The sequence below is a fragment of the Astatotilapia calliptera genome, chromosome 9 (assembly GCF_964374335.1).
Source record: "Astatotilapia calliptera chromosome 9, fAstCal68.1, whole genome shotgun sequence".
NCBI lineage: Eukaryota > Metazoa > Chordata > Actinopteri > Cichliformes > Cichlidae > Astatotilapia > Astatotilapia calliptera.
The window spans coordinates 18154067-18168133 of record NC_137430.1 but is presented as its reverse complement, the minus strand read 5'-3'; the positions used below and the strand labels follow the sequence as shown (position 1 = coordinate 18168133).

Genomic DNA, 14067 nt, shown 5'->3' with positions numbered 1-14067 from the left:
AAGCACACCTCAATTGAAGGACATGCACAGTATTGTAATACATTCCAGATCCAAACACTGAACCTCCCGAGTCTGCGAAATTGGCCACAGTTTGCACAACAGCCCAAAACATTGTGCTGAGACAAATAAAACAGCCGGAGAGCTAGCTGTGGGCTGATGAAGCTATAACGCATTCATCATCATTCCAGCACGGGTGCGTCTCTCTGAGACGAAATCCTGTTCCGAATGCTCCGACGTACACACGGGGATTCATTTATAAGCGTGCAGAAACCTTAAATGCGTGTTCAAATTTACAGCTGTGATTTTCACATATGCGAACGTGCACTCCTCTGCAGCTCAGTCTGTCTAGTCCTGTGTGTGGAAATGTGACTGAACTCTCTTGAGAGCTCATTTAAAAGAGAGAGCGAAAGAGAGAGTGAGAGAGCTGTCTGACTGAGAGCAAAAATTGCACAAGAGGTAACTGGGAAACACTAGAGCAGGACTCAGCTAGAGGCTCTTCCAGGGAAAGCCGGGAGATTCCTGGGGCATCTGGCTCAGAGATGACATAAACTAGAATCACCACTTTGTAGCTGGACGCCTCCAAAAACCAGTCCGGTTGCAGTTTGCAATCACGTCTGTCTAGAGTCTAGACCGATATGTGATTTGTTGTGAAGGAGGAATTCATTGGGCGGGTCTTTAAAAAAAAAATTTAAAAAAAAATCACATTTTTAACAGCACATTTTTCATTTTTTAGGGTGGTGCAAAAACCACAATCCAGTCCCTCCCAGTTCATCCTGAGTACAAGAAAACGTTTGTGTCAGATGTAATGAAAATAATCCAGGTGCACATGAAACCTCAACAACCACAAGAATGGAACACATAAGAAGCTACAGCAACCTTGACCTTTGACCACAAAAATGCATTGCTTTGATATTACATTGATCACTGAAGTCGAACCAGTTCATCCTTAAGTGCGAGTAATCTTTGGTGGCAAAATGAACTGATGGACTGCACGACGATGATAATCATGATTATCATCATGATGATCAACACTGATTTTAATGACCAAAAAAGGAGCACCGCTTTCACTTTTGCTACATTCCTTTTAAATTTGTGCCAACTTGTGTTTGTACCTGTGCCAAACATTTGAATTTTCTTATAAATCTGTCTTTTAACTCAACCAGCTCAACCAGGCTAGTGTAGGAAGCTTCAAGCAGCACAGTGCAGGGAACAGCTGCGATCAGCACATGCAGGCACCTGGTCGGTCCTAATTTAAGGAGTGCTTAATTTGCTTTTGCTTTGTGTTTTAATTGGCAGAGCATGTATTTTAAAATGGAGATCATTTCATTGCAGGAAGCCAAAATTGTGACTATGATTAAAATTAAGTTCACTGTGCAGCCATACTGTCCTGTGTGTGACCTTTAGACATGTTTACTGTTTATTTACTAAAGTTAATAGAACCTAAAGTCCACTAACACTTCCAAGGTTTGCTGCTTCATTAGGCATCTATGTAGACACGCTCTTCCATCACTAATCGATAACATCTTTAAAGGAGAGTTCAGTGAACCTTGCACTACAGTATAAAATGACTAATCCCAGTCATTGATTGAATTAAAGGCTGTTTGGACATCAGTAGCTCATGGGTCCTTTGTGTAAGGTACCTAGAGATCCATCTATAAGGAATACTTAGTGAAAATAATGTTATCTGTTCCTCACCTTTAATATCCTTTCCAAAGCCCATGGAGGAGGAAACATTTTGGCTTTTGCTATTGGACTTTTCCTTCATCACGTCATCATCACTGGACACGTCACCCGGTGAGCCAATCTTCTTCTTCTTCCTCTTCTTTTTGTGGCGTGGCGGCAGCTTTTTAGGGAAGGCAAACATGGGGAAGATGACCAGAAGCATAGCTATGGCACACAAGAGAAAACCACTCCACCTGAAAGGAAAAGAAAAATGAAAGTTTTATAAAGATATCTGAGAAAATACATGATCATATCACAGGACAGCTGGCACGAGGAAACGAGCTTCATATTTACCAGTTTCCAACAAACCGAGGATCATTCTGGTCTATGTTGACAACAGTCTTGGGGTCAACATAAAAACCGATAAGGACGCCTCCAAGCAGGTAGCCAGCTGCGGGTCCAAGGGCTCCCATCACATACATGATGGCTAGAAGAGGCACAGACAGAACAGTCAGAAGTCTGCAAAACAAACACTTTGCAGCTTTCATTAAACATTATCAGGTATTTGCAAGTTTTGATGAGTGTGAAACCTGCAGCCAGCAAAGCCTACAAATTTCCACATTAATGCTTAATGACCGACTGTTCCCAGCAACTGACTGCATCAGACCTGGAGGAGCTGTTCGTTACATCACATTCATTATATCTTAAACACCTGCACTGAGATCAGTGGAAACTGCGCACCTACACCTCAGGTAATTTCTCACAGCTCATAAAGCATCTGAGGAAAAACAAAACAAAAACAAAAACAAAGGTCTCACGATGACCTGTAGCTCTGACACACCAGCAGACCTTGTGTGGTTGAAACATTAACTCACCGAGGTCTAAGACCATCAGTTAGAGAGCCAATCATGCACCGTCTCTTTGTTTCAGGAAGAGGAAAACTCATTAAAGTTAGTTGGACAAGTGGAAAAACCTCCTGTGGACATCCAGCAGACATTTACCAGTCAGAATGAGGGGGCAAAACTTTCTATAATTACACCTGGAACACTGCTGCTAGCACTTAATAATTACTGTGTGTGTGTGTGTGTGTGTGTGTGTGTGTGGTTGAAAATGTTGCCGTGAATGACAAAATTCATACCCACATGTAGACTTTGCAGTTAGAGATCAAAATAGCTACAACCCATATGCTTCTGTTGCTCGTCTCCCACACACACACACACACACACACACACACACACACACACACACGCTCAGATTTGTTGATTTGCGTCTCTGAACTGTGTGTTCACACATGCTGGTGTTTGCTGTTTGTGACAGAGCCTGTGTTTAGCAGGAGAGGCAGCAGGTGCGCCGTGTGTCCACACCAGCACCCAAAATATCAAATCTATCTCTGAGACCAAATGAACGCGTCTTCTCAGCCAGATTACATAACACGCACGCACACACACACATTATCCACCATGTAAGCTCGCCTTTGTCAGAATGGAAACTCAAACACCATTTCATCCCAGTCTGTTTAACCAAATGTTTCAGCTGCCGTGCCAACATATTTTCATCCAAGCACTTTGGGTGTTGTTGGACATCGTTTCCTCTGTGGATTTTGGCCAGTAAAGTAGCAAAAAAAAAAAAAAAAAAAAAAAAAAAAGCGTATTTCTAAAGCCCAAATCCTCATCAAAACTTAATTAAATCAAGGCTCCCTTAAATAAAAGCACTGAGTAAAAGAAGAGAGGAAAACATTGCTCAACAGCCTCCTCTTGCCAACCTAAAGCAGACATTCACTAACAGTAACACACTTTTGTAAGCGCAAGATGTAAGACAGCAATTCTCTGCGCTCAAAGTTTCTATATAAAAATATATTTTTTAAAAATGTAATGAAAACAAACAACCTATACACATCTAAAAAAACACATATATTAAAATGTATAACCAAGTTGTGGGTGAGCCTGGAGATCTGTTAAGTTTTATTCCAATAAAATCTACATGAACTGAAGAATTTCCTCTCCAGACACCTAAAGCTTCTCCTGCCTTTTTCTCCCTTTATCACGTTTGATCTTTTTAACTCATTTCACTTTGCCGTTTCTCATATCCTGCTGCCCGGAGAGTCGATTCATTGCCGCAGTCAAAGCATTTACACAGTGCAACAGGATATTAGCACCTGGAGACAATAAACAGTTCATTACAGTTGGCAGGGACAATAAGAGGTCTTATTGTGCCTTGGCTTTTGTGAAATTAAAAATGTCTCACAAAAACCACACATGAATTCTGGGAAATGTAGTGGAGTTTAAAGACAAGGGTGAATGTGTAGGTAAACGCCATTTTATAGATTGCTGCAGATTCAAATGATCTGCCCCCGTCACGATCCTCCCTCATAGTCGCACTGATTCATCTGCTGATCCATATTACAGGCTGATCTTCTTCTTCACTAAATATCAGTATCTGTCTTAAAAACTTCCTATCAGACAGACTCTAAATGTCACTATCAAGTACTGTAAGCTTGACAAACTTGAAGCAAACAAAGATTGGGTTGCAAAGCATTAATTAACCCATTTTCCAAATTTCAAATATCCAAGAAAAGAAAATCCACAAATCATCTTTTTATTCACTGCCCATTACATTAGTCAATAAACTATATCTGTTACATGGAAATACAGACAACTGTAATCTGTAGGTAGCTTCCATTAGCAATCTTTCTCGGTATAAGGGTATAGCTAAATAACTAGTTATAGTTCCAGTGTCTCATAGACCTTTCTATTGTCCCAAATATAACACATCACAGTGTAGACACCTTCTGGCTTGAGTCACAAATACACCAGGTGCATCCAACCAGCATGTTGTCATGCAAAAGTTAAGCACCAAGCATGGTCCTTTGATTGCCCTCCAAACTCAATCCTCGTCATACGTAGGGGTCCGGGTTAGGACGGCCATATTTTATCCCCTTTGGTGGGGGATTGTGTCTGTCCTGCTACTCCATCTATCACGTTAACGCCGTTGTGCCTGACTGAAGGACAAAGGGCGGGTCATAAACTGTACCTTTGTCGTTGCCCTATCCTGCCCACTTGGCATAGAGCCGAGATAGTTTAGATCAGCAGGTTGGGATGAAGGGATTGGAGGGCCACATCCGGCCTGAAGGGCGACCGGGGCACAGGCATCGGATTGAGAAATATGCTGGCACAGCAGCAGCGCTCCATCAAAGACACACACACAACACATGCTGCGGTGGCAGACGTCAGTGGACTGCAGGGGTGCATGCCAATGAGGAACGCATGGCGCCCACAGGCTCATTTCACTGAATTACACAATGGACCTTCACCAGTGGCACCTGAAGGACAACATATTAAGACTTGATGTGGCTTTCTACACGTGTAGAGGCACCGCGTTAGGAGCGCTGCATTGCAGTTACTGGTTTATCACTCTTAGGTTAAACAAAGTCTAAATCATCCACGTGGTTATTCAGTTTGACTTTCATGTAGGCTGAGGTAACGGCTCAGCCTTCATGGTTTCTAGGCCTCAAAAGATATAAACTGAGAATGTAGTCACACCGCATACATGTTAAGATACACAAACAGAATCCATCTGAGCCACATAATCTCAGGAAACACAATCACCCCAGCACCAAAAACAGCTCAACAAGAAGCACACAGTTTCAATTACAACTCAGTGACTTCACCGGCATCCAAGGTCAGCTCTCCCTGCATCTTAAAAACATTAACTCTAATGTGCATTCACCCGCAAGTGTGAAAGGAGGGAGGCAAGGTGCATTAAGGGTAAGAGTGAGGTTAGGGTTTTAAACGGCTTCACTGACACCAATTTAGCAGTTCAGCTCCAGTGTTTGTGATGGATGGACACAGCAGTGTCAGGCAGAGGAGAAGAAAGGAGATTTACTCAACAATAATCCAGAAAGAGAAAGGCAGTAAAGCAAGAAACCGTTTTATTTGTCTACCAACCAGTCAAGCAGGAGTTTACACCCATGTCCGTCCAGACTTGTAGTGCATGCAGAGGCTGCGAAGGAATTTAATAAGAAGGTATTAAGCATATGTATGTCAATGCAAAAAGAAAAACGCAAAATAAAAGAAGATGATTCTGCAGAAAAGTAAACAATGCTTCAAAAATCAGTGTTGCTGTAAAAAAGTTACAAATTCTAAAACGCTGGGGCAAGGTAGGCGCCTAAGATTACTTCTGCCAGTTCAGTATCTGACCAAATGTGATGTATGGTCACAATATGTGAGACAGAGAGTGAGAATAAAGAGCGAACATCAAGAAACAGAAGGAGCGCAAAAGAAAAAAAAAGAAGAAGCTTGGGTGCAGTCTGCGGTGACTGATCCTGCTGTGTAACTGAGTGATAAAGCTTGCTCAGCAGCATCCCTCTTACATCTAACCTTCAGGGACCAGTTTTGCTCTGTTGTCTCCGCTCTGCCTCCTCCACACTGCCGGTTCCTTTGTATTCACGAGCAGCAATGACTCATTCACAGCTCGTAGGAATGAATGAAGGCCAAAGAGAAAAAGAAGAATGAATTGAAAGAATTGGTGAGATGATTTTCACTGCACTCGGTCTTACTGCGTTTCAGCTTTTACGGCGTCATCTTTGGTAGTCACCAAGGCACCCGAAGCTGCTTGAATAGCTAGATGACAAGAACGGACTTTCATCCATAAAAATGCAATGGCTTCTAGTGACCTTCCACCCCCCTCCCCCACGACCTCTCCTGACCTCGTGTTCTCCTCACCAATGAGACTCAGCCAGAGCAGCAGAGGATGCAGAGCCACAGGACCTGATGAGAAAGCACATTGCGGCTAATGAAGCAGCTCCCTGGTGGTCAAACTAATTAGCGCAGATTAATGATTTGATTTAAGCACATTGACGAAATAAAAAGGACAAGGCTTGCATCGTCAGTGAGGTCAAAAGGTCGCACAGCTCCACACAGCCACATATACAAAACCAAACTCCATGCAGCGACGTTTACGTGCAGCCAAAGTAAAAATCTCATTTGTTTTTCGGGAATTTATTTCTCTCCAGTGACTGTCCTGCAATAAAGGCTGTAGAGGTATGAGCCTCGCTCTGTAATCCTTCTCTTTCCAGCTCTCTGGCTGCAAAGCTTCGTTTCAATGAATTATGTAGCGCTCCACCTGGCCATTAGCCTACACCGCTCAGTCAGCCTCTAAACAAGCCCGGGAATGGATAGCAGGCAGCAGGCAGCAAGCGAACGACCTTGGGTTCGTATTCAGCGCGTTACGTGGGAGCTGCCGATTCTCTAAAAAAGATGCAATCACGTTGTCTCGTGAGCGTTACTTGAGCTTTGCCACGTTGATTTATGTGGCACTATACATCACACGTTAACTATTCACTCTAGCCTAGGATAACAACTGAGCCTCAGAATGAGTTATTCTACTTTATTTAATAACATCTACTTTATGCGATATGGCAGCACAGAATTTTGATTTGCTGCTCTGTGGAGTTCCTAAAGCTCTTTGGAAAGTGTAGTAGCTGTTTTTTGTGGGGTTTTTGATAGATGACCTATGCGGCGTCTGCTGTTCGAAAAAGAGCCACAGAAGGGAAACGCCGCTCTATGTATCCCTGTATTATGGGGATCAGTTCAGTCATGTGACCTCTCCAACCCCGAGAGACAAGAGGAGGAAAAAACACAATGAAATAGGGGAATGGCGGCATTGTCATGACAACTTGCTGACATAGCAGTGTCTTCTTACAAGTCCTAACCTTACAGTTTCACCCAAAGGGCACACATACACGAACAGAGTGAGGCCAGTGGGGCAGACTGCTTTAATATGCATGAGTTATTTATATGATACACACATACACAAAAAGGCATACATCTCTAAGTCCATTTATTATGTGTTGATGATGTTTTTCAGGATGGATGTGGTCCCAATTATAATGAAGTACACATTCGTCGTCACAGACTTGAAGGATGAGTTGCCTCTGCAAGACCGTGCATGTGTTTAGCCCCAAGTGAATAATGGGGGGAAAGTTCTCTATACATACTTGTACAACTGCTTCCAGTCAGATAAGAACATTCAGGAAGGAGAATTAAATGGAAATCAAGAGACATGCATGAACAGATAGAGAAAATGCGATGGAGTACTGGCAGTGGAAATGCATGAGAATAAGGCATGAAAGGAAAAAAAAAAAGCTGAAAGCAACATAAGCACAACTGAGCCGACTATTACTAACTGATTACATTTAATACACTTGCACATTCACTGTGTTAGTAATATGAAATGATAAAGGAATGCCTTGTACTGCCAGCTCCTAGTTTCGGCAACCAAAACAGACTGGCTACTTATTAAAGTCAAACACTGTCGAGCAGCCGGCAGATACCGTATCTGAGATAACAACATAAATCTGCGTGGGACACCCAAACAAAGCACAGCCTCATTTAATTGCATAGCTATACAGAACATTAAATCTGGACTAGTTTAATGATGCAAATCAGATCTATTAATACACATATCCATCTTTATATTTAAGGAATAGTAGGAATAGTGCTGGCACTCTATAAATGTTCTAGATAAAGTGAATGAAAACATGCTGAACAAGCAAGACTTTTCGATTTTCTTTATGAGATTTACACCTTTTTAAACTGCGTTTTCATTTGAATTTACATTCAGGTGTCGAAAGCGGTGAAGATCTTAATGGATTAAATGGGGAAAACTTTGATCTAGCAGTACAGCAGCACAGCCGGGTACAGACCCAGACCAAAGTCTTTACCGGGAACCCTTCTGAACTGCACAATCAAAGCAGTTCAGAAGGAAATCAACATTCAGGCCACCCGTTAGACTTCTGTACCACTTTACCTCCAGGCATTCCTGTGGAAGCCCCTTAAGCAGAGACATGACAAGTCACAAGGAGCACTAAGAACTTGATCAGCATCTCAAGCCTGCCTGTCTCCTCCATCCTCTTCTACGTTCTGTTTCTGTACAACAAACTATGAATGTTTTTGCCTAATCCAGCTGTGAAAAATGCTGGTAATATGGTATATTATTGATGCCTCCAGTGTAAGACACAATAAAGGCAAGTGCAGGCCCATTCATAAATATTGCATGTTGCAGTCAAGTGGCACAAGTTGCGTCACTTTGAAACTGTGTTCTCTGTTATTACGTGTTATACCACAGCACTTTGCTGTGTAGGGTGCAGGAAAAATTCTAAATGTAATGAATTTTTCATGAAAGCTGCTCCATGCAGGGGTTCCCCAAGCTCACTTGGCAAAATCAAATATTTAGAAAACGAGAGGGGGGAAAAAAAGAACGAAAGGGGTTTTCTCTATTTTTAGCTGCTCCTCGGCTGCAGCAGAGAGCCTGAGGTACAGTAGTCAGCCAGTGAGGCAACACTTCAACCAGCCATGTATGCATACACATTTATCTGTTTATTTGAATTAGCATAAAGAAAAACATCCTAAAAGATGGGAATAAAAGATATTAACTGTTTTAATCAGACTGTCAGCAACGTCCAAAAAGAAATAGTGGTTCCAGCATGCCACTGCTCTCCAGTGGGAGCCGATCCACCCACACACAGCTTCACGCTAGCGTGCATTAGTTGCGTCACAGACCCAGTCTGACACCAAATGACCATTTTCTGCTGATTCCATTGCTGGCCTAAGGCTTCTAGTCCTGCACTGGCAGCAAAAGTCCTCAAATCTGCTGCTGCTGATCTAAAAAAATAAATAAATAAAAGAATCCACTCAAGGGGATGAAGCGATGAGAGAGCACAGCTGAAAAAGAACGCATGGGTAGGGTAAAAAGAAAGAAAAATCTCAAAATCATCTGGGAACATGACAAACCCAGCAAGCAACGCACATCAGGACTCAGCTCAGCTGCCCGCTCTTCCGTGATGTATTAAAATGTGTGAGTGGGCCTCGAATGCAAATCTGCCCTGTGTAAGATTTTAAGTTTAAGTAAATGGGAAAACAAATCTGCTTAAGTAGGATTTCCTCTCTTAGAACCACTTTCCATTTACTGTATTGCTGTTATTTATGGGTGAGAAATGTGTACCGTGTATTTTTTTTGCCACCCTCCCTTCAGTAAAACATGAAAAACAAAAGCAAACCCTGCATTAAGCAGTGTATAATTACATATATGCAGTTAATTATTACTTATAAGTAAGCCATGACGTATTTACTTTAACTGTGACGCTGCAGCAGCTGCAAGGGTGTTTTTGTGAACACTGTTACAACTGAAAATCTTTCTTCTTCACAATCTGCCCTTGTGACAAGCCAATGAAAGCAACACGGTTCTCTTTAAATGGCTTAGTGATGAAATGTCATTCAGAGGCACACGGGCTCAAGAGAAACGGATTAATTCCACTGCGTCTCCTCCCTTTTTTTATTTCTTTACTTTACTTCACTTACTCTCAGAAGTCTTTCGCGTGCTGCCACGTTTAGCAAATCCTTTTACTTAGCAGCCTAATCCATCATCATCTTTGGATTCTCCTCTTAATCCATCGTTCTTTGTGACTTCTCGTGCATTCACTTTACAAGATTTGAACAGAAAGTAGACAACTTTTTGTTTATCCAAGACTAAATGTTTATGGTTAATAAGTGAAGAGGTTTCTCTAAAAAGGTAAAGAAACATTCAGATCAACACCTTGTAAAAAAATTGCAACAAAAATGTATGTGATTTAGGAGATTAATGGTATAATTAAAGCCTGTGCTGTGACTTTGTGAATCATCACATAGAGAAACTTTTGAGCAGAGCTGTAGCATTTAAGGACATTTGAGGAGACCTTTACAGTACCTTCCTTTCATTTCTTCCCTGCCAACAGGAACATACTGGGGAGGGGTCCCAGATCCAGCCTGAAACACAACAAGCTGTGTGTTTGCCTGTGCATAGATAATGTTCCAACATTTGAGAGGGTGGCAAATAATCTTTCAGCTGATGAGTGGCCATGAATGAGGCATCTGGGGGCTGAGGGTAGAACCACATTACACTCGGTGAAGCTGTGAATTCATTACAGCAGCGAGTTAGGTTTTCAGTGTGCCACAAGCTGGCACCTGCAGCTTTTCAGTTTCTGTAAATGACAGACATGGCACACTAATCTGCTCCATGGCTCTAAAGCTATGCCCAGAATTTATTTGGCATCCTCAATACATCCTCCACTAGGACTATTACTTCTGCTACTCTTTTAAACCACAAAAATGTTCATTCCAACTCAAGAGCTCATTTTTTTAAAAAAAGAAAAAGTTGTGTTCATACTCAAACTGACGTTTCTAGTTAAAAATTTCCCCTTTATGACTTGGAAATTAATCACACACACTAAGCTAATTCTTAAACAAAAAAAAAAAAAGAAAATCCTGCTGTTTTCATTCCTGTAGGTGTGCTTTGCAATTCACAGCCATGTAAGAACTCCTGAGACAATTTGATTTCTGGGTATCTTGAAGGATGACAGGCGATCTAATGATCTCCTAACAGGGTGAATATAATCAACACAGGAGAGCACGACGAGAGGATGTGAAGATTACATAGCACAGCCATGCTTTATTCAGATTTCATTAATTTGGTGTTACGCAAGTAAGAAAAGGACTGTGCTCTGCAGCAGTGCCTCCTACACACTGTGGCAGGAGAGTATGAAGCCATACTTGACGTTGAGGATGAGACTTTTCTGCCCTGCATTTTTTTTTCTTTTTTTGTAAGTGTAAGCTTGTAGGAAAAACAAGTGTACAAGCCTTCTGCGAATACTTATCCACACTACCAGCCACCCCCCCAAAAGCCCTCAATTCTAACCCACACCCCAACTGCAGGTGCACACTCACATTCATATATGTGTACTCCCCCTCCCCCAGGCAAGCATCCTGCCAGCTCTCAACAGCTGCTCTCTCCAGGGTCACATCTGGAGCCTACCAACTCCTTAAAACTAGGTACACCCCCCCACACATGTAAACAGAAACAAAAGTGTGAAAAATGAACATTTTCGTAGCATAAAGTGTCTGTGCTAAGCAGAGGGATCCTCCGTTGTACCTGTACACCTTCCCAACCCACTAACCTCGCCACAAAGAGCAAACTCAGCTGCTGCCAACATCTGAGGACGACGCTTGTCAAAACACTGCTTCTTCAGTGAACTGTATCACAGTTGCATGTGTAGCCTAATAGTCCGTGTTGCATAATGCACGACCAGATTAATGCTACATTTACAAGCTAAACAGAGCCTGGCAGCATCGCTGCGAGAGACAGGTGAAAGCGTACAGCTAAATTCACCCTTGTCATCTGTGCGGCTGTCAGGCAACGTTTTTGGTCATAATGCCTTATTTTTTTGGCGCTTCCCGAAAGGCGCGTCATTGTGCACAGTGCGTCCAATGGGGTTAGGTCAGAGAGCGTTTAAAGACATCCATCTCATCCCACAGAGCAGCTCTGGGAAGCTCAACACAGGATTTATGTCCATTTATAAACCATTATAAAAATAAATCACTTCTTGTGAAGAGAAAAAAAAAAAAAAAGATCTGCTGGGCATCTGTATGGACAACAGCAACAGAAATATTTTCATAAACAGAACTTTTTTTGTTCTCCACATGTTCTTGCACTTATGTAAATCCCATTAGCACTTCTCCCTCCAGCCACCCTCCCTCGCTCACTCTCCATCTGAGCAGCACAGGGGTCAAGAAGAACAATAGCCAGTCTACCGCTAAGAGAGCACAACACTGGAATGGAGTGAGATTTTTTTTCTCCCTCGTCTCTGTAGCAAAGCAACACTCTTAAAACACCCTGAAGCCTGCATCAACATGGAGATTGGACTGCGCAGAGGAGGTAGCATGCACAAGAAGGAGAGGAGGAAATGCAATTTAACTTGATGTGGTTGTACGGTGTCTGGCTGGTGTAACCCTGCGATCCCAAGAGAAAAGCCACTTACGTGGAAACCCAAAGCAGCTCTATCAGACAATGCGTCTTTCCGAGAACATGGCGTGTGCTAGCAGCAGTACTCTCTGTTCTGATGGCCATCGCAGGATATACTGCACCCCTGGTAGCAAACATCTGGCAATTATTGACGCCAATTCATTTCCGGACCGGACAAAACAGGCAACGGAAGGCCATGTTTCTCATCACGGTTATGATTAGCTTAACAGCAGAAAATACACAGAAATTATTTTGAGGGTTTTCATCCAGCAGCGATGAAAAGGAAGTGGCTACTTGCAGTTTTTAAGCAATAAAACACTTTCAGAAGGATCTGACAGCTGAGTGGAGCAAAGCTATCCATATAAAAAGCTAAAGAAGTTGGGGTGAGGGATGATAGGTAACTTGTAACGGTGAAAATGTTTTTAGCAACTAAATATTCCAGAATAAACTATCATTAAATAGCAAGGTTGCAATCCTGTTTAAGTCAGCTTTCAATTTAGCCCCTACAAAGAAGTGGTGACAAAGGAAAAGCTTACTGCCTACTGCAGATTAATAATTAGGTATAAGTTAGATCCAGTCCTAAACAAGTTAAATAGCAAATGCGATACAGATAATCACTCTATTGAGGTGTCTATTAATTATGTTATACCCATAACACGGTCTTGTTTTCTACCACCAGTGTTCCCAATCCTCGACAGTGTTTCTGTGCTCTGAGAGTTTAACTACACCAAAAGGTCTTCTGAGAATTTATTTTTAATTTGATTTCCAAAAAGAAGTCAGGGATCAGTGAGGATGTGGTGGAACAACATGCACCAAAGAGGCTGCAAGAACAAAGCAAGCATTTCTTTCCCGCATAGCTGAAAACAAAAGGACTTCTAGCATTCTTCATATCACAAAAAACTCTGCTGGCATTTCCCCAGGAACCTTCCCACACTGTCAAAACAACCGGCCACCACACTGAAAAACAGCCACTGGTCAATGAGGTTAAGCAATAAATACAACACACTACAATTGCTGCGGTTAAAAACTTCCACCACTGGAGACAAATTATTATGCTCACATGAACCTTTTTTTTTTTTACATCACTTCTCTTCTTGATGCACACACTGTCATCAGTAGCACAGCCACGCAGAGGTCAGTCGTTCACAGGCGTGTCATAGTAACAGTAGTAGTCCCACAGAAAGGTCGCCTGCTCCTGAGTAACCCTGCATGGCCAGTGTGGCATAATTTAAACCCTCCATGAGGACGGCAATGAAACGAGACCAGTCTTCTTTCTATATGTGTGCCAGCTTCTGACAGATCAATGTGTACCCTAAACTGATCCTGAAACCTGAGCCCGTCAGCCCAGAGGGGCAGAGAGGAGCGGGGAGAAGGCGGGGTCTCTGGGGACTTCACTGTTTGCCTGACTATGTGCACAACCTGCATTTGCTTTGGCTGCTGCTAAGCAGACCAGGACACACAATTTAATGAAACTGACTGAGTGAGCAGAAAAAGGGACGTACCAGGTCCACGAGTGATAATCCTACATCAAAAAAATAAATACATAAACACAGTGAGGTTTAAACTGTAAAC

General features: G+C 42.4%; 1 protein-coding gene across 1 annotated transcript in view; it reads right to left on the bottom strand.

The window, feature by feature from the left end:
* The window catches only part of slco5a1 (solute carrier organic anion transporter family member 5A1), a 34860-nt gene that overhangs the window by 14456 nt on the left and 6337 nt on the right, over window positions 1–14067 (bottom strand). The window contains exons 3-4 of the mRNA XM_026179497.2: window positions 2017–2149; window positions 1696–1916 (exon numbers count right to left, since the gene is read on the bottom strand). Coding sequence (XP_026035282.2) covers window positions 1696–1916; window positions 2017–2149 — 354 coding nt within the window. The remainder of the gene's footprint in view (window positions 1–1695; window positions 1917–2016; window positions 2150–14067) is intronic.